The sequence below is a fragment of the Euphorbia lathyris genome, chromosome 6, assembly GCF_963576675.1.
Source record: "Euphorbia lathyris chromosome 6, ddEupLath1.1, whole genome shotgun sequence".
Taxonomy (NCBI): Eukaryota; Viridiplantae; Streptophyta; class Magnoliopsida; order Malpighiales; family Euphorbiaceae; genus Euphorbia; species Euphorbia lathyris.
Genome location: NC_088915.1, coordinates 25,348,975 through 25,376,570, shown reverse-complemented (window position 1 = coordinate 25,376,570; position 27,596 = coordinate 25,348,975). Strand labels below are relative to the sequence as shown.

The 27,596-nt window shown below is 37.9% G+C and overlaps 1 protein-coding gene across 1 annotated transcript in view; it reads left to right on the top strand.

Moving 5' to 3' along the window:
* The window catches only part of LOC136233426 (uncharacterized), a 62,845-nt gene that overhangs the window by 16,612 nt on the left and 18,637 nt on the right, over positions 1-27,596 (top strand). Inside the window, exons 17-42 of the mRNA XM_066023081.1 lie at positions 1,968-2,174; positions 2,373-2,576; positions 2,668-2,777; positions 11,761-11,854; positions 11,965-12,063; positions 12,590-12,754; positions 12,833-12,907; positions 12,988-13,437; positions 13,513-13,857; positions 13,955-14,086; positions 14,702-14,815; positions 14,901-15,088; positions 15,175-15,283; positions 15,553-15,696; positions 15,847-16,134; positions 17,200-17,850; positions 17,950-18,141; positions 18,402-18,505; positions 18,736-19,025; positions 19,132-19,216; positions 19,291-19,623; positions 19,769-20,131; positions 20,224-20,713; positions 22,337-22,500; positions 25,185-25,347; positions 25,658-25,927. Of these exons, the coding sequence (XP_065879153.1) occupies positions 1,968-2,174; positions 2,373-2,576; positions 2,668-2,777; positions 11,761-11,854; positions 11,965-12,063; positions 12,590-12,754; positions 12,833-12,907; positions 12,988-13,437; positions 13,513-13,857; positions 13,955-14,086; positions 14,702-14,815; positions 14,901-15,088; positions 15,175-15,283; positions 15,553-15,696; positions 15,847-16,134; positions 17,200-17,850; positions 17,950-18,141; positions 18,402-18,505; positions 18,736-19,025; positions 19,132-19,216; positions 19,291-19,623; positions 19,769-20,131; positions 20,224-20,713; positions 22,337-22,500; positions 25,185-25,347; positions 25,658-25,927 (5,829 nt within the window). The remainder of the gene's footprint in view (positions 1-1,967; positions 2,175-2,372; positions 2,577-2,667; positions 2,778-11,760; positions 11,855-11,964; positions 12,064-12,589; positions 12,755-12,832; positions 12,908-12,987; positions 13,438-13,512; positions 13,858-13,954; positions 14,087-14,701; positions 14,816-14,900; positions 15,089-15,174; positions 15,284-15,552; positions 15,697-15,846; positions 16,135-17,199; positions 17,851-17,949; positions 18,142-18,401; positions 18,506-18,735; positions 19,026-19,131; positions 19,217-19,290; positions 19,624-19,768; positions 20,132-20,223; positions 20,714-22,336; positions 22,501-25,184; positions 25,348-25,657; positions 25,928-27,596) is intronic.

Here is a 27,596-nt window from a genome sequence, read left to right as displayed (position 1 = left end):
CTATTTTTTTCATATTTCATAGCATAACATATACTCCCTCCATTCCATTATATAGGTCATTCTAGCAAATTAGTTTTTTCCCTAAATATTAGTCATTATAGGATTCCAAAAACTTTTAGTTTAGTTTTTTGGTCCAAATATTAATTTTTTTTATATTGGTCCAAATTAGTTTTTTCCCTAAATATAAGTCATTCTATGGAGACAAACTTTAGAATCTAGAGGCTTTAAGTTGAGCCGAAGTAAGACGGAATATTTGGAGTGTAAGTTTAGCGGCGATAGGAGTAGGGAGGCAGAGAGAATCATCATAGATGGGAGAGTTGTTCAGGGAGATGTTGCTCATAGGATTAAATCTGGGTGGGCGAAGTGGAAGAGTGCTCCTTTGTGACCCTGGCATGCCTAATAGATTGAAGGGAAAATTGTACCGCACGGCAATCAGACCAACATTGTTATATGATACGGAGTGTTGGGCAGTGAAACACTGTCACATTCATAAGATGTCGGTGGCGGAGATGCGTATGTTGAGATGGATGTGTGGTCATACGAGAAAGGATCGGATGAGTAATGAAATAATTAGGACAAAAGTAGGGTTACATCTATTGAGAATAAAATGAGGGAAAACCGACTAAGGTGGTTTGGCCATGTAAGACGAAGAGCGCCTGATGCGCCGGTTAGGAGGACTGAAGAGTGGCAAAGGGATGTAGTGGTGAGGGGTAGGGGAAGACCTAAGCAAACTTGGAGGAGGGTGATCGAGAGTGATATGAGTTTATTGGGGATTGAGGAAAATATGGTAGTGGATAGGACAGAGTGGAGAGAGAGAATTTGTGTCGCTGACACGACTTGATTTCACGGTTTTATATGATGGTTCATGTTAGCCGACCCCGAATCATTTCGGGACTAAGGCTTTGTTGTTGTTGTTGTACATGTGTTTTTTAATATTCCAATGCTTATTCTCCAATAGTGACATGAGAGAGAATTTTTTTTAGTTAACCAATATATTTTTTAATTTGTGTGAAATACCCAAGAATGACGAGTAAATTACACCAATAGTACCTGAACTTTACCCTAATTCACACTTTGGTACCTAGATTACATTTTGTCCCGAAAATATACCTAAACTAACGATGACCGGACAATTTAGTAGGTTTGATGAGTAAATTACACTAATGGTACCTAAACTTTACCATAATTCACACTCTGGTACCTAAATTTCATTTTGTCCAAAAAATACACTTCAAGTAAAGATGAATCGATAATTTAGTATATTTGACCAGTCAACGTGAGTTCCATTTTAAATTAGAAATTTAGACCCATCATACACTCAATTAACATATGCAATACTACCCTTTAGCTCTACATATATATTAAAGGGTAGTATTATAATTTTATGTTAATTGAGTGTATTGTAGGTCATAATTTTTAATTCAAAATGGTCAAACTCTCGTTGATTGGTCACTAACCGATCAGATGTACTAAATTATCCGGTCACCTTCACTTGAGTTATATTTTTAGGACAAAAAAATCTAGGTACCAAAGTGTGAATTAGGAAAAGTTCAGGTACTATTGATGTAATTTACTCGGACAAACTTGCATTGACCGGTCATTTACCGGTAAAATTTACTAAATTGTCCGGTCATCGTTACTTCGGGTATTTTTTTGGAACAAAATATAATCTAGGTACCAAAGTGTAAAATAGGTAAAGTTCAGGTACTATTGGTGTAATTTACCCCAAGAATGACTTATATAATGGAATGGAGGGAGTAAAATATATGATTAAAACCTATGCATACCTTTGTTGGTCACTAACACATGAAAAACTACTTCTATCAGTCATTTAATTATTTAACTGTTATTAGCTATCAGTCTTCAAGCTGCAAACTATCTCAAACAGTTATATACTTATATAGGTTTTAACATGTTAAGTATTTAAAGCCGGTGAACTTAATATTTGATTCGTCAAGTGCTTGCAGGATGACTATGACAAGAAATCATCTGAGGACCTTAATTTGTATTTGCAATTCGATTTGGCTTTAAGTGATGTCTCTGCTATTTTGGTTGATGGTGACTACAAGTGGAATCAAACCTCAATGCACCAGTCTGCAAACTCTGGTCAATCAAGTGGTATTAGCTTCTTGCCTGTTATTGACAGGTGTGGGGTAATCTTAAGGCTTCAACAGGTAAAAATATTCATATTCTCACTCTAAATTTTGGTAGTTTTAGTGTCTGCATATGTACACATCACACATGCATGTGGTTCATGTTGTATAATATGCATGTAGTAAATAATATGCATGTGGTAAGCATACACGTGGATTTTGTGATGTCTTATCAGATTTTATGTAATGGAAGCTAATATCGTGTTGTATCGTATTCAGATTCGATTACAGAATCCATCCTTTCCTTCAACAAGAATATCTGTGCAGTTGCCATCGTTAGGGTTTCACTTTTCTCCTGCAAGGTATCATCGATTGATGCAAGTAGCAAAGGTTTTCCAGGAGGAGGATATTGAGAATTCAAATCTGATCCGGCCTTGGTTTCAAGCAGATTTTGAGGGGTGGCTGCACCTTCTTATTCGAAGGGTTCTCCCTCTCTCTCTTTCTCATGTGGTTTGATTTCAAGAGGAGGGTTAGCATTTTAACAATGGAGTTATCTTTTTTTATTATTTGATAGGGCATGGCAAATAGAGAAGCTGTGTGGCAGCGTCAATACCTTTGCTTAGTTGGGCCTTTTCTTTATGTACTGGAAAGTCCTGGGTCTAAATCTTACAAGCAATACCTCAGGTTTGGAAAACAACTTCTTTCACATTCTGATTTTTGATCATCCAATCATAAAGATCTATGAGAACATGAAATCACGAATTGAGAAGTGATACAAACACAGAGAAGAAGATTGAAACTACCAAATAGTAGTCTATTAGATTGAAGAACTCAAAGAACTATTACACTGCTATGAAATGAAAGACAAAGATAGAATAATGAATTGAGCCTAAACTCAACCCCCACAGGAAGATATTCTTCCCTCCCTACTCAAAGAGCGGAGCCTAACTCAAATGAGCCAAACAACATGATTTTGCATACCCTTTCCTTCTCTCCCTACTGATATATATATATATTATATATATATGTGTGTGTGTGTGTCTGTATACTAACAACCACTCTCTCTCTTCACTAATCAGACCCTAAACCACGTGTCCCTCAATTCCCATATCACCCTTATGCCTATCAGCATATTCTCTATCATACCCACCCTTTCAGAACAGACTTGTCCTCAAGACTGTAACCATCCAATCGACACCAAATATTGAAACCGTGTTGAGTAAAAGTCAAAACATGAAAACTGATGTAATATCTCAATAGTATAGCTCTCTGCTTCAGAACCCTCTTTTGCAAACCTCCACCAAGGCCACATTTAATCGCTGTCCCAATAGCTTTCTCCAAAATAGGACCATCACCATAAATATAAGCTTTAGGACTACAATAAAATTCAAGCTTTAGACTATCAGGTTCACCATCACTATGATATTTGATGCCTTAAGAAACTTTAGACTCGATGCGCACTATTTCATTGGTTTTCTATGTGATGAACCAGAAAACAAGAATTTCTTGCACTCCTGTTGTGTTATCAACATTTGTGTTTGTTGCAATTTCTATTGTACCACTGTCAACTTCATTCATCATCTCAAATCTCTTAGGGAGAAGTGGTTCCTTAAATTTCTAGTATGCAGCTTTCATTGCTCTGCTCTCCTGAATAAACTCTAACCCACTCTTATCAACTGTATTTGTGAATACCCAGATGGACTTTAAAGCTTCCCCTTTTTCCCTTGTTAAATGAGAATAGCCATCTACGACTGCAACAATGCTAGAATTCTCGTAAGCCACAACAAATTCCTTTCCCTTAATGATGTAGACTGTAGTCATCTAACATACTCACCTCCTTCGAAACAATGGTTGCAACTGTTATACTGCTGCCCACCTTTGAAACCAAGCCAAGTGAACTTAAAATTTTCCCATTGTTGTATCGAGGAATTGCAAATATCCAGATTGCTCTTATTTCTGTAATTCTGTGCATCTGAAATAGACAGAAGAAAAAATACCCAATTGATTTCACCATCCAGAGTTGCCCAATTTGGGACCACAGAGAATTTAGACTTATTTCTACGAAATCGAAAATACCGAATTGAAGTCTGGGTTTGATGGGTCTGACCAGTGTCAACAAATAGCGGTGTATGAGCTATCAAGGACAAATCAATGGCAGTTCCATGAAGATGCAGTGCAAAATTCCTGTCCTGTACGAAATGACCCGCCAGCTTTTATCTTAATGTCAAGAGCCGTTGCTGAATGACGCTTTGGTATTTCAATGACTCCATTTTTGTTATTTATGGACACAAAATTCCCAAGAACGACGGCCGGCAGAATTGGGTCGAAGGAGAAGTGGCGGTGTTATGAAGCGGTGGTAGAGGGAAAATAGGAAATAAAAGGAAGGTAGATGGTATAGGACAAAATGTGAGACTGATTTACCTCATGACTGGATCGATTACCCTGACCTTGCAATTCTTCTGTCAGACTAATCACCGTCCAAGCTTTACACTTTCTGCTAGATCCAATAGTTTGCGTTTGTCCCTCAAACAGAAATTCGTTAGTCTCAACCTCAATCCCATCAACTCAATCAATCGCATTGATGCCATCCCAGCATCAGTATTCTCTCTGTTTTTTAGAATAGTGGAAAATTATTACATCAAGTTTAAAGAAGAAATTATGACCTGCAAGTGAAGTTGGAGAATCGTGTTCTGTTGTGGAGATTGAACAATTAGGTGTAAAATGGAAATTACCCATTATTTTGTTGGGCCTAATATCTTGGCCTGTATCAACATAAAATGGGTCCCATATTTCACTATGAATTAGAAACACTTTTCTGGTGGTACTCCACTCACGCCAAACAACATCTCCATTAGATGGTAAGTTACCTTTCCATCCAAAAAATGTCTCCGGCGAACACCCTGGCTGCTAGGGCTGTAATCGAGCCGAGCCGAGCGTTAACCTGCTCAAGCTCGGCTCGCTATAAAATTAACGAGCTCGAGCCCGAGCCGAGCTTGCTGTACAATTAACGAGCTCGAGCCCGAGCCGAGCTTTGGCTTGCTCAACAAGCTCGAGCTGAGCTTCGAGCTTGTTTCGAGCCCAAAATCCTCTTTGGACTTGGTTCATTAAGAAAATTATCTAACCATGAGTTGTTTGTGAGTAAATCGTTAATTATATTTGTGAAGTTTGCTCGCAAATAACTCTTTAATTGTGTACATAAACAAGCTCACAAGCAAAGTTTGTGAATAAATAAACAAGATGCTTAAAAATAGTTCGTCTATTACTCATTTATTATGTTTGTGAACAAACTCATCTAACAGCAAATGAAATAGTATTAAGTTTAGATATTTGTGAACTAAGACAAAACTATATAGTTTTCTACAAAACTAAAATTTGTTCATAAATGTTCTAATCGAGCCTGCTCGCGAGCTTTCGAGCCGAGCTTTGGTCTGCTCAAGCTCGGCTCGTTTACGAACCGAGCCAGTAAATCGTGCTCACGAGCAGCTCGTTTACAAATCGAGCCGAGCTTTTATCGAGCCGACCACCGAGCCGCTCATGAGCGGCTCAGCTCATTTACAGCCCTACTGGCTGGAAAAAACACTTGGACACGTTGTCCAATTGAGGCAGACAACAAGTGTGGCCTCATCGACGCCTCCACCAATGCCCTTCCCAATAGGAACAACAACAGCTTTGATCCGATCTACAGTCTCATGAGGCTCAACAGGATTATCGGTGATCTGGACTTGTTGGAGGAAGAAGCGATTTGTCTCTGGTGGTCGGCGATCCATCGTGACTTCTTTTGAAATTTCCTCCTGCTTGTTAGACCAACTCTCCATTGTATCGTCTATCTTCTGAATCTCTTCTTTACCCATAAACTCTTCACACTTCTGCATAGACTCTTCCATTGCCTCTCTGGTTCGTTTTTCCAGCTTAGAGTTGGATTCAACGATTCTTCCTGTTGGAGTAATCTCAACGGCATTTGTATCCTCCATGTGAGTAACTACTGGAATGTTAGATTCAACATCAGTGGGTGGTATTTCAAAAGGCCTCGAAATATTACCACAGAAATGCTTCTCCATAGCTTCAAGTCCGGATATGGTTTTCTTCATTGTTTTCTCCAGATCTACCAACGTCTGAAAGATGTCCCAACTAAGTTCTTTCAGTGTTTGCTTTCCCATTCTGATTGTGTTTCGATTTTCAGTTTCCTAGAGACACCGCCGATTTATACAAATGAAATACAAACACAGAGAAGAAGATTGAAACTACCAAACAGTAGTCTATTAGATTGAAGAACTCAAAGAACTATTACGCTGCTATGAACTGAAAGACAAAGATAGAATAATGAATTGAGCCTAAACTCAACCCCCACAGTAAGATATTCTTCCTCCCTACTCAAAGAGCAGAGTCTGTTAGGAATAATTGAAATTACGATAAACGAAAATAAGCAAAGACACAAGAATTGTTTACCCAGTTCGCCACTCAATATGAATGACTACGTCTGGGGGCACTACCAAGCCATGATATTTACTATAATGAATGAGATACAGATTACAGAGAAAGAGGTTACATTTATACTCCTGAAACCCTAACCGTCTGAAACCCTAATCGCCCAAATTTTTTTTTTGGGCCGATGGCCCAACAGGGGCTACCGCTCCCGTACCCCCGTCCAACTCAGCAGCGAGTTGGATCGCTGCAGTTGGGCCCATCGCTTCAGTTGGGCCTATATATATTAGTCTCCATAAGCCCAACAATCTCCCACCTGGAGACTAAATCCGTCCTTTGATGGTAGTGCCATGCCTTTAACTTAATTACCAAGGCCAGCTGAAGCCATACATAGCTTCAGCTTCTCTAAGGTTACAACCTTAGTCAACATGTCTGCAGGATTCTCTGTGCCTGGAATCTTCATCAACTGCAATATCTTCCTGTCCAAGAGATGCCGTATGTAGTGATACTTCAACTCTATGTGCTTTGTTCTTGAGTGAAAGGCGGGATTCTTTGCCAAATGAATGACACTCTGACTGTCGCTGTACAGAATAGGATCCTTCTGCTCCTTTCCCAACTCACGCAAGAAATTCTGCAACCATACCATCTCCTTACTAGCCTCAGTCACTGCAACGTACTCAGCTTCTGCAGTAGACAAAGCCACCACCTTCTGCAGCTTTGAAGCCCAAGAGACAGCAGTACCACCCAATGTGAAGACATATCCGGTTGTACTTCTTCTCTTGTCAAGGTCACTAGATGCCAAATCTGCATCCACATATCATGTCAACATAACTTTCTTGCCCTCAAAACATAGGGCCTGTTCAGTGGTTCCCTTCAGGTATCTCAAAATCCACTTTACTGCTTCCCAATGCTTCTTACCAGGGTCTCCCATGAAACGACTAACAACTCCCACAGCATGTGCGATATCCGGCCTTGTGCACACCATTGCATACATCAAGCTGCCAATTGTTGAGGCATACGGAGTTCTCTCCATCTGGACTCGCTCTTCTCTGCTCTTGGGTGAGTCATGTTTAGATAGCTTGAAATGGCTACCCAAAGGAACCGTAGCTGGCTTGGCATCTTGCATGCCGAATCTAATCAATACCTTCTTGATATACTCAGCTTGTGAGAGATACAACTTTCCAGCCTTCCTATCTCTTTCAATCCTCATGCCCAGAATTTGCTTAGCTTCTCCGAGATCTTTCATAGCAAACCGCTCAGATAACTGCTTCTTCAGTTTTCTCACTTCTCGAGCACTCGACCCTGCAATCAGCATATCATCAACATATAACAGTAAAATTATGTAGCCTTCATTCAATTTCCTGAAGTAACAACAATGATCAGCTTCACTCCTCACGAACTCAATTTCGTGCATGAATCCGTCAAATTTCTTGTACCACTGTCTTGGAGCTTGTTTCAGACCATACAAGCTCTTGTTCAACTTGCACACAAGCTCAGCGTTATCAGACTCATAGCCCTGAGGTTGCTTCATATAGATGTCTTCATCTAAATCCCCATGAAGAAATGCCGTTTTTACATCCATTTGCTGCAGCTCCAAATCTTCTGCAGCTACCATACTCAACACTAAACGAATAGTAGTCAGCTTCACCACTGGAGTAAAAACGTCAGTATAATCTATGCCATACCTTTGCTGGAAGCCTTTCACGACCAGCCTTGCCTTGTAGCGTTTGCTACCATCAGCCTCTTCTTTGATTCTGAAAATCCACCTGTTTTGTAGAGCCTTCTTACCCTTTGGAAGCTCAACAAGTTCCCAGGTGCCATTGGTCATCAAGGAATCCATCTCATCATCTATTGCAAGCCTCCACTTGCTCGCATCCTCTCCAAGAGATGCTTCCAATTAGCTTTCTGGTTCACCACTATCTGTCAACAGCATGTAGTTGCTTGTAGGCGTGTACCTGTCAGGTGCTCTACGCTCTCTAGTGGATCTGCGCAGTGTAACCGGTGGAGTTTGGGGTTCTTCTACCTCCTCCACAACTGTCTCCTCCACAACTACCTCCTTGCTCCCACCAGAATTCGTGATGTCTAGTTCCACGACCTCTGGTTTTGCATCACCAGTATCAGATGCGCCCAGACTATCCTTGTACATTATCTGCTCGTTGAAAACAACATCCCGACTGCGAATAATCTTCCTGTTCTGACTGTCCCAGAACCGATATCCGAAATCATCACCACCGTATCCAATAAACGTGCACTTAATAGACTTTGCATCTAACTTACTTCTCTCAAGGGGAGCAATATGAACACATGAATCACATCCAAATACTCGTAGAAAGGATAGATTTACCTGTTTGCCACTCCAAGCCTCTTCAGGAATGCCACTCTCCAAGGGACTCGAAGGCCCTCTGTTGATCAAGAATGCTGCAGTGTTAACTGCTTCTGCCCAGAATGTCTTCGGAAGTTCGCACTTCAGCCTCATGCTTCTAGCACGCTCACACAGAGTTCTGTTCATTCGTTCTGCAACTCCGTTCTCCTGAGGAGTTCCTTTCAGAGTCTTCTCCATGCGAATTCCATTCTCAGCACAGAATTCCTTGAATTCTCTAAGCTCATACTCTCCACCATTGTCAGACCTCAAGCACTTTACCTTCACACCTGTCTCATTCTCAACCAGGGCCTTCCATTTTCGAAAGGAATCAAAAGCATCAGATTTCTTTCTCAGAAAATAGATCCACACTTTCCTGGTGGAGTCATCAATGAGGGTCATGTAATACAAAGCTCCACCAAGGGATTTCACAGGTGCAGGACCCCATAGATCGCTGTGAACTAACTCTAACTTCTCTTTCTTCAAAGTTCTGCCACCCTTAGAGAAACTGACCCTTTTCTGCTTCCCAAAGATGCAATCCTCACACAGCCCAAGATCAGCAGATTTCAGACCCGGCAACAGACCCTTTGAATACAACACTTTCATCCCCTTTTCACTCATGTGACCAAGACAACAGTGCCACAAATCTGCATTGACATTCTCCATCACGACATCAATGCTATTGAAAACGTTGTCTGTTAAGTACAACGATCCAACCTTCTCACCACGGGCAACCACCATGGCTCCTTTGGTCATTTTCCAAGCACCACCTGCAAAGATTACACAATAACCTTCATCATCCATTTGCCCGATTGACAACAGATTTCTCTTTAGGCCAGGAACATGCTTTACTCCAGACAGCTTTATCACAGATCCATTCGGGGATTTGATCGAAACATCTCCCTTCCCTACAATCTCCAAAGGCTCATCATCAGCAAGATAAACCTTTCCGAATTTCCCAGGGGTATAGTTTTCCATCAAATCTGCACTACTACATGAATGAAACGAAGCTCCTGAGTCTAATACCCAAGACTCCAGAGGACTCCTTACACTCAATACCAGGGCTTCTGCTGCTGTTTCTGCAGTTGAATTACTCAGAATCAACGCATCACCAAAATCCTCGCTGGTTGAATTCACTGACTTCTCCTTCTGCGGTGCCTTACATTCACTCTTGTAATGACCATTCTCATTACAATTCCAGCACTTGATGTGGCTCTTGTCCTTCACAGGTTTCCCTCTCCCTTTGGACTTAGACCTGCCACGATTCTGCTTTGACCTGCGATCTGACCTGCCCCAATTCTCTGCATTCAAGGCTGATCCTGATGTGGAACCTGACTTTTTCCTGCGAATCTCCTTGCTTATAATCAAGTCTCTGACATCATCAAACCTAAGTTTTTCTTTCCCTGCTGAAGCACTTAGGGCAGTAACCGTGCCGCTCCAACTCTCTGGTAAAGAAGATAACAGAATTAGGGCTAATACCTCTTCGTCGAAATCAATATCTACAGAACTTAATTGAGTGATTGTCATATTAAAATCATTCAGGTGCGTCGCCACTGCTATATTCTCCGTCATCTGCAGATTAAACAGTCGCCGCATCAGATGAACTTTGTTTGCCGCGGAAGGCTTCTCGTACAACGAACTCAAGATCTCCAACATCTCCTTCGTGGTCTTTGCCTTCACCGTGTGATGCGCCACGTTTCTGGACAGCGACAGGCGAATAACGCTCATCGCTTTTCTGTCCAACAGCTTCCACTCTTCATCATACATATCCTCCGGCTGCTCACCCAGAGGCTGGTACAGATCTTTACCGTACAGGTAATCCTCGATCTGCATCTTCCAGAAACCGAAATCCGAACCATCGAATTTCTCCACAGGGGGTTTTTCCGTCTCCCATCGTAATTACCCTCGCTCTGATACCAGTTGTTAGGAATAATTGAAATTACGATAAACGAAAATAATCAAACACACAAGAATTGTTTACCCAGTTCGCCACTCAATATGAATGACTACGTCTGGGGGCACTACCAAGCCAGGATATTCTCTCCTTACTGCTATATATATACTAACTGCCACTCTCTCTTTTCACTAACCACGTGTCCCTCAATTCCCATATTACCCTTATGCCTATTAGCATATTCTCTGTCAAAAAACATAATATCCGACTGTGTGAAGCATTTGAAAGTAGGCAGTTAGTGACTTGTGCTCATAATTCTTGTCAACTTAAGTTATGTTTAGTTTCTGATTGCTTCCGCGTTGCTGGTCCAAATTCACTAGTGATTTGTGTTTATAATTCTTATCAATCAAAGTTATGTTTAATTTCTGATTGCTTTGGTCTTGTTGGTCCAAATAATCAGCAATAAATCTATGACCTTTTTTTTTAATGAAATTCGTTTATTAGAGATAAATCAGTTACAAATAATGAGAATTATTTAGCATTGCTAAGTGATAAGAAGGATGGGTGCAGATTAGTTGGCCACATGCATAGTAACGGAAATTCGGATTTAACTGACATACATATCTGTTGAGAATGGTGAATTTTTTTGTTGATGAAATCAATCAGAAGCTAGTATAGTTAAGTTCAAACTCAGCAGCATACCTGAAACAATGTTTGGATCAGATATATGGTCAGTGGGCTTTAGTTTAACTGGCACAGTTTTAAACTGAGTGAATTAGCTTTGTGTCTAAAACTCTTCTTGGAAAGAAACAGTTGCAAATGTACACTAGTGTGAATTTCGAAAATGGAAACTACAGCTGCAATTATATAATAGTATGATGTTGAGCTGGGTAAAAACTCTGACTTCTTTGGTAGAGCACATATCCTGTTCACTAAGATGAAACCGATATGGTTTGGCTGGTAAATGATACATGTTCATGCACTCGTTGTAGCTTACGAGGAAAGCAGATCTATCAACTTCCAGAGGAATTTGTTGGTGTACAGTATTTAATGGCTATCTGTGATGCCGGGCGGCCAATTAACAAGGTTTAATAATTGGATTCTTATTTTCATACCCTTCTATAACATTATTGAAAATTCATATTGTAGGTACTTTCTTCAGCATCAACTCATTTTCATGGTCTTTCTTCATGTAGGTTCTAGAGGATGTGAATGCACTAATACTACGATATGATTCTGATGATTTGCGAAGAAGTTGGCAAAGCCGCTTGCAGGGGGCCATATATCGTGCTTCAGTAAATCCTTTGCTTATTTCAACCTATGTACCTGTTTTTTTTTTTTTTTTTTTTTTTTTTTTTTTTGTTGAATACTAGTCTGTATACTCCTACCTATATTCTTAATTTTGAATATTCTTGGCAGTCAAAATCTTGAAAGTATCTATTCCTTTGAAATTTGCTTGAGTGTCTTCTTGGGTTTGTCATCCATTTTTTATATTTTTCCTTGTTAATGTATACGTAGTGTGTTTCCGTGTCAGAAAGTATAGCACTGTTAACGAATGGACATGAAACCTAAAAAAAATATTCACAAGATACAGAGGCAGATAATTGACAACTGTTTGTTTGCTTTTAGAAGGGTTTTCTTTGTCTCATAAAACAAGAAGGGTTTTAGTTATATGTCCATATGTATCTGTTAACATTTTAAATAACCCCCTATGTATATGCTTTTAACTAGCGGGCAAACCATGGAAATTCTCTGTACTTGAATACTTCCATGTCTAGCTGCTTGTTGCCTAATTTTTCAGATATCAATGATTTCCTACAGGTTTCTGCACCAATTACTAGCCTTTCTGAAAGTTCATCAGATGCTGATGACTCGGAAATGGAATCTAATGACAACCTTGATGCAAGAGATGTTTTGAAGATGGAACGTTTATTTTTGACTGGAGATCTTGATGAACTAAAGATATCCTTCAATTACAATCATCAAGTAAAGAATGCATTACAATTTATGACATTTCTTTTACTTGAACTGCTTGTGAAATCACATTACTTTTATATTTTGTAGCATGATATGAGCTTTCTGTCGGTGCTTCTTGCTGAGGAGAGTCCTTTATTCGAATTTCGAGCGCTAGGAGGTCAGGTACATATAGTATTGAACTATAATTAAGTTTATGAATGCTTTTGTGTTTCACAGCTTAGCAGATCTAAACTTATGCTCAGGTTGAACTTTCAATGAGAGAAAATGACATGTTCATTGGCACAGTTCTGAAATCTCTGGAGATTGAAGATTTAGTTTGTGGTAATAAGATTTCCCGGACTTCTTTCTTGGCGAGGTCAATTATTGGAAATGAGGATGATCATTCATCTCCTGATGTGATTAAGAGCTTCAACAATAATAATCGGACTCCTAGTGAAGGCGAGGACAATTTTTATGAGGCATCAGAAAATTTGGTTGACTCTGAGTATCTGACTCCCCAGAATCCACTTCCATTTGACAATGCGTGGTTGAAACCTCCTACTTTTAGTCGGATCACTGGTTTATTACCTACTGATACTTTTCAAAACAAGACAGAGGACATTGAACGGAATAATACCTTGGATAGTTTTGTGAAAGCTCAGATAGTTATCTACGACCAGAACTCTTTTCTGTACAAGAACATTGATATGCAGGTGGAGAACTTTCTGTTTTAGAGCTCTATCCCATTTGTATGGTTCACTGACTAATTTGTAAATGGTCATAATTAGGTCTCAGTCACATTGGCTACACTGTCATTTTTCTGCCGCAGACCAACAATTCTTGCCATCATGGAGTTTGTCAATGCAATTAATATCAATGATAGAAAAACTGAAGCTTTAAGTGATAGTGATTCAGCTGTAGTGGTTAACCATGACAGTTCTAGAGATGATGGGATTGATGATCAATCGACAGCCATTGCGGAGCCCGTTGTCAAGGGTTTACTGGGCAAGGGAAAATCAAGAATTATTTTCAATATAGTATTAAATATGGCCCGTGCTCAGATTTTAATAATGAATGAGAATGAAACTAAGCTAGCTTCTTTCTCCCAAGAGAATTTGCTGACTGATATCAAGGTTTCAGTTTTTCCCTCTTCTTTTACCGTTTTCACATTCAGTAATATGTGGACAAATGCAATCTGTTTACGCTTGTTTGTTATGTTTTTCCTTGAAGGTCTTTCCAAGCTCTTTTAGTATAAAGGCAGCTTTGGGAAATCTAAGAATAAGTGATGAGAGTCTTCCTGGAGACCATGCATATTTCTGGATCTGTGATATGAGAAATCCTGGGGGCAGCTCATTTGTTGAGGTACTTTCTGTTATATATATATATATGCATGTGTGTATATTCCTTTATGACAAAGGGTATCAGTTTCAATGCATGTGTAGCTGAACTCAACGAATTTGCTATTAGTTGAACTCAGATTTCTGAAGGTTACTAATTACTTATGTTGCAGGAAAGGTATATTTTGAATTGGGGTTATATAAACGCAGCATTGACGGCTCTGCGTTCTTTAACTCTTCTCTTCTCTGTAGCTGTCTAGTGTCTGGTTTTATGGGTATCTTCTTTTTAGAAACATGTACTGTTAGGTATCTTCTCTGGTGTGTTTATAACTGTCAAGGAACCATTTGAACTAAAAGCTTAAGCTGATAGTTAAGGCCCAATTCACATTAATATTTGACACACCCCTGCACGCAAATGCCCACTGGGCTTGAAGCGTGCACAACACATGCCCATATTACCATGTTCTGAAATTAAATTAACAAATGAGGTTGCCAGGAGTCGAACCCTTGATCACTTGGTCAAAGAGGCTATGATGCCATGTGATGTGATAGTTAAGGCCCAATTCATATTAATATCTGACAATAATCATCTTTTTGATTGATATGGTATATCTTACAAGCCTTACTTGTGATTATGCAGTTGGTTTTCACTTCATTTAGTTCTGGTGATGAAGACTATGAAGGTTTTGAATATAGTCTTTTTGGCCAGCTTTCAGAAGTGCGGATTGTTTATTTGAATCGATTTGTGCAGGAGGTAAATGAATATCAACTATTTTGTTTATTTGCATAATTTTGTCTCATTTATGATATCATTAAAATATTTGATATTTGATGTGCAGATTGTCAGTTACTTTATGGGTCTTGTTCCTGACAACAACTCAAAGGATGTTGTGAAGTTAAAAGATCGGGTGACAAATTCTGAAAAGTCATTTACAACTAGTGAAATAGAAGGGTCACCAGCTTTCAAATTGGATCTTTCTCTCAGGAAGCCTATCATATTGATGCCTAGGCAAACAGACAGTCCTGAGTAGGTTTACATTTAGTTTTAAAGAAAGTTGTATGTTATTTACAGTCACTGTGACGTGTGCATTGAATTTATTAAACTTTTAACAGTTACTTGAAGCTTGATGTGGTTCACATAACTGTACGGAACACCTTCCATTGGCTTCATGGTGGAAAGAGTGAGATTGATGCTGTGCACATGGAAATACTAATGATTCAGGTTAGATTTTGCCAAGACAGCTGAATGAATTTTGCTATGACATTCTTATATAACTGGTCGATCCAAGAAAATGATTTGTGGCTAGCTTGATTCACTTTGACTCTCTAAGTGCTCGCAATATAAACTAATCAGGAGTGTTTGTTCCAAGTATCAAACTTTTTCATGACTGTAAGCGATTGTATGCATGATTGAATTGTCGTCATTGTACTGCCAGCAATATGCATTTTACCTCTGGACCTAACTATTCAGCTATTTCTTGTTAATTACAGGTTGAGGACATCAATTTAAATGTTGGTGCTGGAACTGAATTAGGTGAAAGCATAATTCAAGATGTTAAGGGGATTTCTATAAGCATTCGGAGGTCGCTTCGGGACTTGTTGCATCACATACCAAGTATAGAAGCTGCTATCAAGGTATTCTAAGAGAGAGTAGAAAATCCCTCAGGTGTTCTCATCAATGGTTCACTTTTTATTGCTTGATCATCCTTAAATTAAAAAAATATATATTTTCGAAGTTCGAAAAAGACACAAGTATTACTTGAATTTGACATCTTGCTTTATCAGATAGGAGAATTGAAAGCGGCTCTATCAAATAGAGAGTACCTGATTATTACTGAATGTGCACTGTCTAATATATCTGAGACGCCAAATATTGTGCCTCCGCTTAAGCATGATTCTGGGACATCTCTTGATATAATAGAACCCATTGTCTCTCAGAATTTAGTTGGTAATGAAATTGAGTCACAGATTGAAGAAGCATGGATTTCCATGAAAGTTTCCGTTCATATCAATTTAGTTGAATTGAGCTTACTTTCTGGAGTATCCAGAGATGCACCTCTTGCTACAGTACAGGTAATATATTTTATTGTTCACGATTTATTTTAAAGGTTCAAACTCAAGGTTACCTTTCATTAGTTAGTCCTTGCGACAATTTATGGCCTACAACAACATTGTTCTTTTTACCCTCGTTTGGTAACTATATTTTTCAATGTCCTGATTGTGAGGTTTTAAATATTGTGGTGTTTGTTTTCTTAGTCAGTTATTCAGGGAAGGAATAAATGGTGATATTTAAAATTCATTGTCTCTTTTTATTTTGGTCCAAATTGAGAAATCTTTCATGTTGAATTAGTTTTTTTTTTTTGTCTTGCTATAAAGGAAATTAACAAGTCGGTCATCTCTAATATTTTTTTTTTTTTTTTAATTTTTAGACTTCATTATCCGAATAAAGTTCCTATGTTTATGATCAAAATTCGTTATTATTCATTTTTAACTTTTGGTTATCTTGTTTAGTATCACATTTTTCTACTAGTTCTATTAGAAGTGCAGGGTTAATTATGTCCTTAATTTCGAAATGTCTCAATGGAGTTGTGTTATGAATAGCATGCACAATGTTTGTTCTACATTAGTACCAACTTTCGAGCTCAATGAAAATTTAGCACAGCTAAAATTTGCTTGTCATAGCAACCTTTGATCAAAGCTTTAATGGATGCTTATGGTGTTTGACCAATACAAAACTGACGAAAAAGTATAAGGAAAAAAATTGTATTCTTTTTCATGCCCTTGACCTTTGTCTTCCACTATCTTGGTTTCGGTATCTTGTTTCGATGTCAGCAACCATCTTGTTGGTTACGTTTTCATATTCCTCTGTTCCTATCATTGTGTCTCATTGAACTTCCTGTCAAGTTTAGTTCCTAGAATTATGCGTGCTTCTTAACTATCTTGGATGTTAGACAGAAGGGGGAATGTTATATCCAAGGTTATTTCTTGTATTCGTTCCTTGTTTGAAGCAATTTCTAGTGTTTCATTCTCTTAAAAATTTCATTTTCATTTATATCACATGCCCATTTTTTAATCAGATTTTTTGAGGTGGAATCTATTTTTGAACTTCTATGTAATTTTAGTGTTGTCGTTGCACAGGTTGCTGGTGCATGGCTTCTTTACAAGTCCAACAACATCGGGGAAGGTTTTCTCTCTGCAACACTTAAGGGCTTCACTGTGATTGATGATCGAGATGGCACTGAAGAAGAGTTCAGATTGGCAATAGGAAAGCCTGATAACATTGGTTATGGTCCACTTCACTTTCAAAATGACAATGAAAACCAACATATGGCTGGTCCCAGTTTCAAAAATTATGATGAGGTGATACCAACTCCTACAATGCTTATACTCGATGCCAAATTTGGTCAACACTTGACACGCATGTCTGTCTGTGTTCAAAGGCCACAACTGCTTGTTGCACTTGATTTTCTTCTGGCTGTCGTTGAATTTTTTGTTCCAGCGGTTGGTAATATGCTGTCAAATGATGAAAGTAAGAAACCTTCACATGTGGTTGATACAATAACTTTGAATGAGTCAATTTATAGGCAATCCTCTTCTGAATTTGCACTCTCCCCATCAAGACCATTGATTGTTGATGATGAAAGATTTGACCATTTTATTTATGATGGTCAAGGTGGGATATTGCATTTAAAAGATAGACAGGGACATAGTTTCTCTGCACCTAGCAAGGAAGCCATTGTATATGTGGGAAGCGGAAAAAGGTTGCAATTTAAAAATGTTGTAATAAAGGTGATATTTTTTTTTTTTTTTTATCTGGATTGCCTGAAAGTTGAGAAAATATTTAATTGTCCAAAATACTGATAAATTATGAAATTTTTGTTGATATAGAATGGGAAATATTTGGATTCCTGTATTTTATTGGGAAGCAATAGCAGCTATAGTGTTTCAAAGGAAGATGCAGTCCATTTGGAGGAAGAGGATGAAGCTTCTTATTTGGAATCTTCAAGAGAAAGTATTAATGCTTTACAACCTCAAAATCCTGCAGTTGAGAGATTGACTGAGTTTATCCTTGAGTTTCAGGTCAAGCATTCTATAATTTGTTTGTTCAAATCATTTAAAAAAGTTATATTTAGAGTCATTTTAAATTAAGTGTTCAAACTTTATTTTGGGTGAATGATGCTTATGAAGATTTCTCTTGAAAATAGTGGCCTTTCTTATTCCTTTTCCTTGGTTTGATCCGTTCCTCTATGCTATTTTGTTGTCCTCATTCTTTCGTTTTTCTTTTTTGACCTCTCTCGCCATTTCTCTAGCATTTCAATAACTTGTTTGTTGCTTCATAGGCTATTGGCCCAGAGCTTACCTTTTACAATACATCACAAAAAGTGGGAATGTCACCAATCATCTCTAACAAACTTTTGCACGCACAATTGGATGCATTTGCCAGGTTTGCTTCCTAATTGTTATTTTGATGTGTTAGTTTCTTGGCAATAAGAAGTAGACAATATTTAAAAATTCTTCATGAAACTGAGTAATTGGAATATATATATATATATTGCTTGTATGTGTTTAAAAATTCTTCATGAAACTGAGTAATTGGAATATAATGGTTTCTTAGTAGAAGTACTAGGAAATAGTTGATGTAACACTAACATTTTTATACTTTGTTACTCTAAGGCTTGTTTCGAAGGGTGATACAACTGAAATGACTGCAAATGCACTTGGCCTGACAATGGAAAGCAATGGGATCAGGATTGTGGAGCCTTTTGATGCCTCTGTGAATTATTCAAATGCTTCTGGGAAGACCAATATCCATCTATCTGTTTCAAATATATTCATGAATTTTACATTCAGCATCTTGAGACTGTTTTTAGCAGTAGAAGAGGACATTTTGGCATTTCTGAGGATGACGTCAAAGCAGATAACTGTAACCTGTTTTGAGTTCGATAAGGTTGGAACCATAAAAAGTATGTAATAAGCTAGGCTTTTTCCCTCTTCTTCCATAGTGATAGAATGATGAGAAGATATGTTGCGTTGAAACGTTGATCTATAACCCTGTCATTGTGCTTTCAGATCCATATAATGATCAAGTATATGCCTTTTGGAGACCTCGTGCACCACCTGGATTTGCAGTCCTTGGTGACTATTTGACTCCAGGGTTAGTAAAATCTTCTAAAACTCCCTATTTTAAGTTTATTCACTACATTCATATAATTGCTTTGCTCATGACAGGGACAAGCCACCTACAAAAGGAGTTGTGGCTGTGAACCTGAACTTCGCTAGAGTCAAACGACCCACATCTTTCAAACTAATTTGGCCCCCATCAGCTTCTAAAGAAGTTTCTGGCCAAGGTGTGTCCAGTTCTAACTTCTTAGAGAATGGTCTCAAAGATGGGGATGGTAGCTGTTCTGTGTGGTTCCCTGAAGCACCCAAAGGCTACGTTGCATTAGGATGCATGGTGTCTGCTGGAAGAACACTGCCACCTCTTTCTTCTGCTTTTTGCATCTCGGCTTCTCTAATTTCTCCCTGTCCTCTGAGGGATTGTGTCGCCATCTCTAGCAATCTGTATGTTGAAATCAATGTGTTAACTCTATAGATCTGCACAAAATTATGCATGCTATGAAGATATACGTGTCATTCCCTAACGTGCTTATGTGTATATTTCATCTAACTTGATGGTTTGAATTTCTAATTTGTATTGGAATTTCAGACATTCATCAAGTCTAGCCTTTTGGCGTGTGGAAAATTCGTTCGGTACTTTCTTGCCTGCAGATCCAACGACTCTTTGCATGATAGGCGGAGCTTATGAACTATACCATCTAAAGTTCAGGCTTCCAGAATTTTCTCCCAAAGCTTCCAAAACTCACGATGCAAAACCTTCTCCTTCTGGTGATGCTGATAGACTGCAATCAGAAAAAGCAACATCTCTGAACTCTGGTCGACGTTTTGAAGCTGTTGCTAGTTTCCAGTTGATATGGTGGAACCGAATTTCAAGCTCAAGGAAGAAAATATCCATATGGCGTCCAGTAGTCCCTGAGGGGATGGTTTATTTTGGTGATATTGCTGTTAGGGGGTATATAACATTTTCCTTCCTTTACATTACAGATTTGTTTCCCCGTATCCAATAATAGATTTATTTAGGTTTTAAGATTGTTTTTAAATTAGGTATGAGCCTCCCAACACTTGCATTGTCCTTCATGATACTGGAGATGAAGAGCTTTTCAAAGCTCCCCTCGACTACCAACTTGTTGGACATATTAAGAAACATAGGGGAATGGAGAGTATTTCTTTCTGGATGCCTCAAGCTCCCCCAGGTTTTGTTTCATTGGGTTGTATCGCATGCAAGGGCTCTCCAAAACCAAATGACTTTTGCAGACTAAGATGCATGCGGAGTGACATGGTTGCTGGAGATCAGTTCCTGGAGGAAACTATATGGGATACATCTGAGGGAAAGTTTACGAAAGAACCATTTAGTATGTGGACAGTTGGTAATGAGTTGGGTACCTTTATTGTCCGTAGTGGTTTCAAAAAACCGCCAAGGCGGTTTGCTTTGAAATTGGCAGATCCCAGTATACAGAGTGGTTCTGATGATACTGTCATTGATGCTGAAATTGGAACTTTTTCTGCTGCAGTTTTTGATGATTATGGTGGTTTGGTGAGAATTTGTTCTTTGCAACTTTCTTTAGTATTGTTATAATTATGTTCAAATACATGTTTTGAACAAATTGTGTGCTAGTAGCATTAGTGGAATGAGCATCATATTCTAGTTTAGGATGCTCCATACATCATGGATATGGAAAATCCGGGTTAGAATATTTTCTATTTTATTTGTTCTCTTGTCAAGTTCTGAACTTTTTGAAGTGGGAAAGACGAGGCATAGGAAGTTTACAATGACATGCAAAGTTATGATGTCAGAATAAAGAAAACGTTATTGTGAATGTCTCTGATCAAGACAGCCTTGATGAAAATATTACAAAGTGAATTAGAGTTTAAAGAATTGTTCTTTTAAGCTGCAATGATGCATGTTAAATTTCATGCTTTATGCCTTCTTTTGTCTGATAGATGTTAGTTTCACGTTTTGTTCAAAGAGTGGTTCTTAGAATAAAAATGTTTTTAGTTAGTCTTTTCATTCTCTATACCAACTATACATAATTATGCTCTTCTTTTTCTTTTTTTGTCAAGTCTTCAGTTACAGCATCTGTCCATCAAATGTGTGACCCTTCTTTTCCAATATCTAGGTAACATGTCCTCAGGCTCAAATCCTCAAGATGTATTACCAAGGAAAATAGTGTGGATTCTAGTTATTTTTAGACTTGGAGGACCTTCTTTAGTTTTGTTGGCTGCATTAGTGTATTTGTGTTGTGCTTGTGTATAAATGATTCTGGTAGGGCCGAGGAACACATATCTTAGTGAAAACATGGTTCATTTTAGGTTTTTCTCCCTCAGCTTTCTATAGTTCGTCTTGCTCCAAAAGGTTTGATTGATAATTTGGTCTTACAGAAATTACAATTAAGTATTTGGAGGTAATGGACTTAAGCTTTAGTTTATGCATTAATGGATTCTTTATTTCTGTATTAAACGTTATGCTTGTCTATGCGGGTTGATTTGTGATTGCTTAAATGGACATTACGGGCATCTTCTTCTCTTCATTGGCTGACATCTTTTTCTATTGTTCAGCCTTGTAAATTGTTCTTCTGGTAAACTAAGAACTCTGGTGAATTTAAAAGAGAAAATGTTCATGCAAGAATTTGCATAGGAACTCAATTCTTTCTTCTCAGCCCTTCTTTCTTTGGGTTCTATCTGGTTTTCGAGTAGCACAGGAGAAAAGAAAGAAGTTTAACTTTCCTTGTTGGATTTTAAGGACATGCTTTAATTGCTTTTGCACCTATTTTGGATTGAATGAGATTTTGTATTTATATTCATGAAATTGCTATGTCATAGTAATCTATTTTAGTGTTTTCTTCCATATTTTTCTCTGTAAGATTTTGAATAACTGAAGTATTTGTTATTTGCTGCCTTGCTACTTGTGGCCTATTTGAAAGCATAAGTACAAGTTTCTGATGTGAAGAATCACACCTTCCATAAGTTGCTATCCTATTGTTTGTGTTACTTTGCTTGGCAGTTTGATTGTCTTATCTGTCTGAAATGTTGTCAGAAATATGTATGTATTTTACAAAATGCCTCAGTTGCTCATTATGGATCGACTTTGATCTCAATTCAGTAACCAAGTACAAGATTGGAATAAACATTTTATTGATTTATTTCCTGAAACTTGCAGATGGTTCCCTTGTTCAATATATCTTTGAGTGGAATAGGATTCAACTTGCATGGACGAACTGATTACTTGAATTCGACTGTGAGCTTCTCTCTGGCTGCTAGGTCATATAATGATAAGTTAGAATCATGGGAGCCACTTATTGAGCCAGTTGATGGATTTTTACGGTAAGCTATTTTCTACAGGTTTCTTTGCATGTTCAACTTTTGAAAGGATGGGGGGATACAGCTACCTGAATTCCTCATAATACCTTGCGTTGCTTAGTGAATATTAATGTTGCCTTCATTTATATATGAGAAACGAAGGCATAGACCTTAAGAACTCCACTAATTCTTAAAAAAAAACTTTAAGTGTTCTCTTTTTGTTTGGGAGAAAGTACTCCATTCCATATATTGAAATATAAAGAATTTATATACAAGAATGAGGATAGTAAGTGGACAAGTGTACTAATCCCTATAATTTATATTACAGCTAGCCGTGTTCACATTTTTTCATACTATAACACTCCCCCCTTAAGTCGGAGCATAGATAACAAGCATTCCCAACTTTTTAGTAATGACATCAAGTAGTTATTAGGTGAGTCATGAGACCAAATTAAGTGACCAGAGATTATCACTGGAATGGTTTTAGAAGAAGTGACCGGAGGTGGAGACTGAGAGGTGATTGCGCTCTATAGAAAACCCTAATGTGGTTGCTTTTTGTGGCTGACCCGAATGTGGCTGCTCTCTAGGGCAGAGCCAAAAGAAAGAATAGGAAAAAGATCATATTTAATCCGAGAAACTCAACTCGTACATCTGAAACACAAACCAAAATCCAGAAGCTCAACTAGACTCTCATACTCTGTTAATTTGAAAGAAAATTATTCCAATTCATATACTGAAAGATATAGAATTTAAATAGAAGAATGAGAATAGGAAGTGCACCAATAATATATTAATCCCTGTAAGTCCTCCTTTGGTTGCTCCCTGAAATTCTTCTATTACAGGTAGCTATATTCACATATTTCATACAATAACATAAAGCTGTTTTTTTGTTGTCCCTTTTCTTACTTGTTGATAAAGAACAGAGCAGAATACATCATACACGACGAGGGATCCTTTCGTGATAAAAAAAAGCTCTAAAAGCTTATGCTTTCAACTGCATTATTGCTCTTTTACGTGCACAAGTGAAATGGGAAAAAAGGGTTGGGATTTCTATGTTTGGACTTCAGAAGCCTGTCACCATGTTCACTTGTAGTTAATAGTGGGTTTTTCGAAAACAAACAGTTGAAACAAGAATTTGACCAGGAGGAAAATCTCATAAAGGTTACAGGCATTTAATGGTTTTTTCTTTTTCCTTTTTCTGAAAGAAAATTGTAGAAAATTAGGGTAGAAGAGAACCCTTATGTAAAAATTATAGAAAACAAACAAGTTGTTATAGAATAAGTCAATGTAATAAATGTAAGAATGGCTAAGTCAACTAAAGCATGCCTAAGTCAACTAAAGCATTGTTAGAGGCTGCTGTGGGCTTACTATGTCTCCTTGATTGAAGGAGAACCTTGCATATGTTTGCTGTTAATACCTTCAAATTTGTAATAAGAAGTGACTCCTAAACTTGTCTAGGAATCCACTGTCTATAATGAAATGCCAGATATGGATGTTTCAAAATGTCCACAGCCAGACTTACTCATCTACTGTAGGTTGTTGGTGTTATTCCTAATGGGCATAGCTAATAGAACAAACATCTCAACTTTTAGTAGAACTTAGGCTTTCCATTTATATAAAGAAAAGGATAAGGTGCAAAAATACCCCTAACATTTACGGTCAGGAGCAATTTTACCCCTAACGTCTAAAATGGTGCAATTTTACTCCTAACGTTGGCGGTCAAGAGCAATTTTACCCATAACATTGTCAAGTTGGGTCAATTTGAGGAATAATTCATTAAACCGTCTTCTAGGTCATGAATATTATCATCTATACTTCACAAATGAGTCATTTTATCATTCATTAATAATAACAGATCATAAACATATGATTATACGTGGAAAAAAATTAAAAAAAAATTAAGAAATATACCTTATATTGTAAAAAATTTCACCGAATTTATAAATATTAATCTCCAACGTTAGGGGTAAAATTGCTCCTGGATGTAAACGTTAGGGGTATTTTTGCACCTTATCCCTAAAGAAAACAAGGATGCTTAGAGAGGCAAACTATGATTAAAACATGTAGATTGAAGGGAAAATTCTACCGCACGGCAATTAGACCTGCATTGTTATATGGTACGGAGTGTTGGGCAGTAAAACACTGTCACATTCATAAGATGTCGGTGGTAGAGATGCGTATGTTATGATGGATGTGTGGTCATACGAGAAAGGATCGGGTGAGTAATGAAATAATTATGACGAAAGTAGGGGTTACATCTATTGAGAATAAAATGAGGGAAAACCGACTAAGGTGGTTTGGCCATGTAAGACAAAGAGCGCTTGATGCACTGGTTAGAAGGATTGAAGAGTGGCAAAGGGATGCAATGGTGAGGGGTAGGGGAAGGCCTAAGCAAACTTGGAAGAGGGTGATTGAGAGTGATATGAGTTTATTGGGGATTGAGGAAAATATGGTAGTGGATAGGACGGAGTGGAGGGAGAGAATTTATGTCGCTTACACGACTTGATTTCACGGTTTCGTATGATGATTCATGTTAGCCGACCCCGAATCATTTCGAGACTAAGGCTTTGTTGTTGTTGTTGTTGTTGTTGTTGTTGTTGTGTGTATGTGTCTCTCTGTTCATTATTGCTTCTGGTTGTTTTTCGGTTTTGAATTTGGTGGTGTTCTGGAAATTGTCATTCTATTGAATTAGTTTTTTTACTTTGCAGATACCAATATGATCTCAATGCTCCAGGGGCAGCCTCACAGCTACGATTGACCTCGACCAGGGATTTGAACTTAAATGTGACTGTTTCTAATGTGAATATGATCATCCAAGCCTATGCAAGCTGGAATAATCTTACTCATGTGCACGAATCTTACAAAAATAAGGTTCCTCCGGGTCTTTCCTTCTCTCTCTCTTTCTCTCTCTGTTAAGTAATAACATTTCTATTTTTGCAATTATGCTATATGCATTTTTGCCGTGTGACCTGAGGTCACGGGTTCGAGTCTTAGGAGCGGCCTCTTGCCAATTAAATTGGCAAGGGAAGGCTTGCCCCCAATACACCCTTGTGGTGGGACCCCTCCCCGGACCCTCGCTCAGCGGGGACGCGTAATGCGACCGGGCCGCCCTTTTTTTTATGCTATATGCATTTTTCAGTATGATGTATTCATATTTAACTGATGGTCTATGATCAAATAGGAAGTTCTTCCTCCAACTGATGGTGGAAGATCTGTAATGGACATCCATCAGAAGAGAAATTATTATATAATCCCAGAAAACAAGCTTGGTCAGGACATTTATATGCGTGCAACTGAAGTCAGGGGGCCCTCGGATATAATAAGAATGCCTTCTGGGGATATGAAGCCTGTGAAAGTCCTTGTTTCAAAAAATATGTTGGATTCGCACTTGAATGGGAAGTTTTGTGGAAAAGTTAGAGCAATGGCAACAGTTGTCATACTGGACGCATTGGTAAGTTATTTTTTGTTGCCTTCCCTCTGAGGCATGTTAAAATTCCTCTGCAGCTAGGGTGTATGCAAACTGATCATAAAATATAAGCTGTGTGAGATTCCTGATATGCTCAGGATTTTGTTAAGATCTTGATATTTTCATTGACAAGATTGTTAGCTTGTGGTATTCCTGATTTGCTGCAGTAAGTGTTTGAATTGGAATCGTATTATAGATGCATCGAGTATGCCTCTATATAGCACGGAAACGTGTAAATATTGAAAATATAGTGACATATTTATAAATATTAGAAGTATAATAATATATTTCAAAAATATGAGAAGTATAATAATATATTTGAAATGTTCAATATTATGTTTAAAACAAAGATCAATATGAATTTTTTGTGTAGCAGACTATCATCACCAATTATTATAAGTAAGTACCTATAGGAACAGCTCTTATCATAAACATAACTATAATAAAATACGTGATATAATAATTGATAGAACAATGAAAGTGAATAATAAAAAAATTGATATTTATACTCTACAGTTGAACAACATCGAGTAGAGAATAGGAATAATTAGAAATTTTGGAATAGAAATTATCATCAATTAAGAAGTTCTAGCTAAAGAGGGAAGTTTCAATTAGATAGAATCATAGATTCATATTCGGAATTGAAATTGGATTGTGTTTGCTGGCAGAAACAGTTTCCTAAACTAGAAACACCTTTTCTATTTTCCATATTTACAGAAACATGCCCGGAAACGTGTTGTACTGGTTTCTGGGCGTTAACATTTCTGAAACAGACACAAAACATGAAAATGCTAATGAAGAGGAGTTTCCGTGCCACATAGGTGTGGCTTATTTGGTGTCTCTTCATGATTTGCAGGGGTATGAAGGGATTTTAGCCAGGAGCTTGGCTTTTTAATGTTAAAGAGTTGTTCCAATAATGTGAAATAATAAGTGCAAAGTAGAAAATAAACTGAATAGGTCCGGTACTTGCATCGACCAAACTCTCCGCTTTAGAAGATTCTACTGAGGTGGGGGGATTAGGAGGTTTAGATGACAAGTCAGAGAAAAGAAACAAAATAAATATAACAAAGTGATTCCTTCAAATCCATAAATTCTTAACTGTGTATTGCCTTCGGCAGAAAGCCACGATGTGATCATGTCATAAGAGTTTCACTATAGACCTGATTCTTCAAAATATGAACTGTTGAGATATGAGTCAATATGTCAAATTTCCTGTGGTGCCTGCCAAAACTCCGTTTCTATTGCGTTTGGGAAAAAACCACTCCTCAATAGGGCAGACGATTATTTCCTTAATATTACACACTTATGTCAGAGCTTGGCTTTGGCCCATTTACGTAGAGGTGGCATGGAGTACCCAAGTTAGAGGGTCTCCTACCCAATGTGAAGGTCTCGAACTCGATGTTGTTGAACATGGTGGCTAGCTAATAAAGTGGAGAACATATTCATGGAGTGGAGAGGGGGCTTTGTCAATAAGCATAAATAATTTGATTATGTATATATGAGAATAGAAGGGGTAACTATCCTTTTTTTTAATGGTTGAGTACATGAATTCTTGTCTCTCTTGTATGGTTGTGGAAAACTGGACCAATTTTTAATTAGTTAACATTTATGATACCCTTGATATGATAATTGAGTAAACTGATGCAATCGCTCA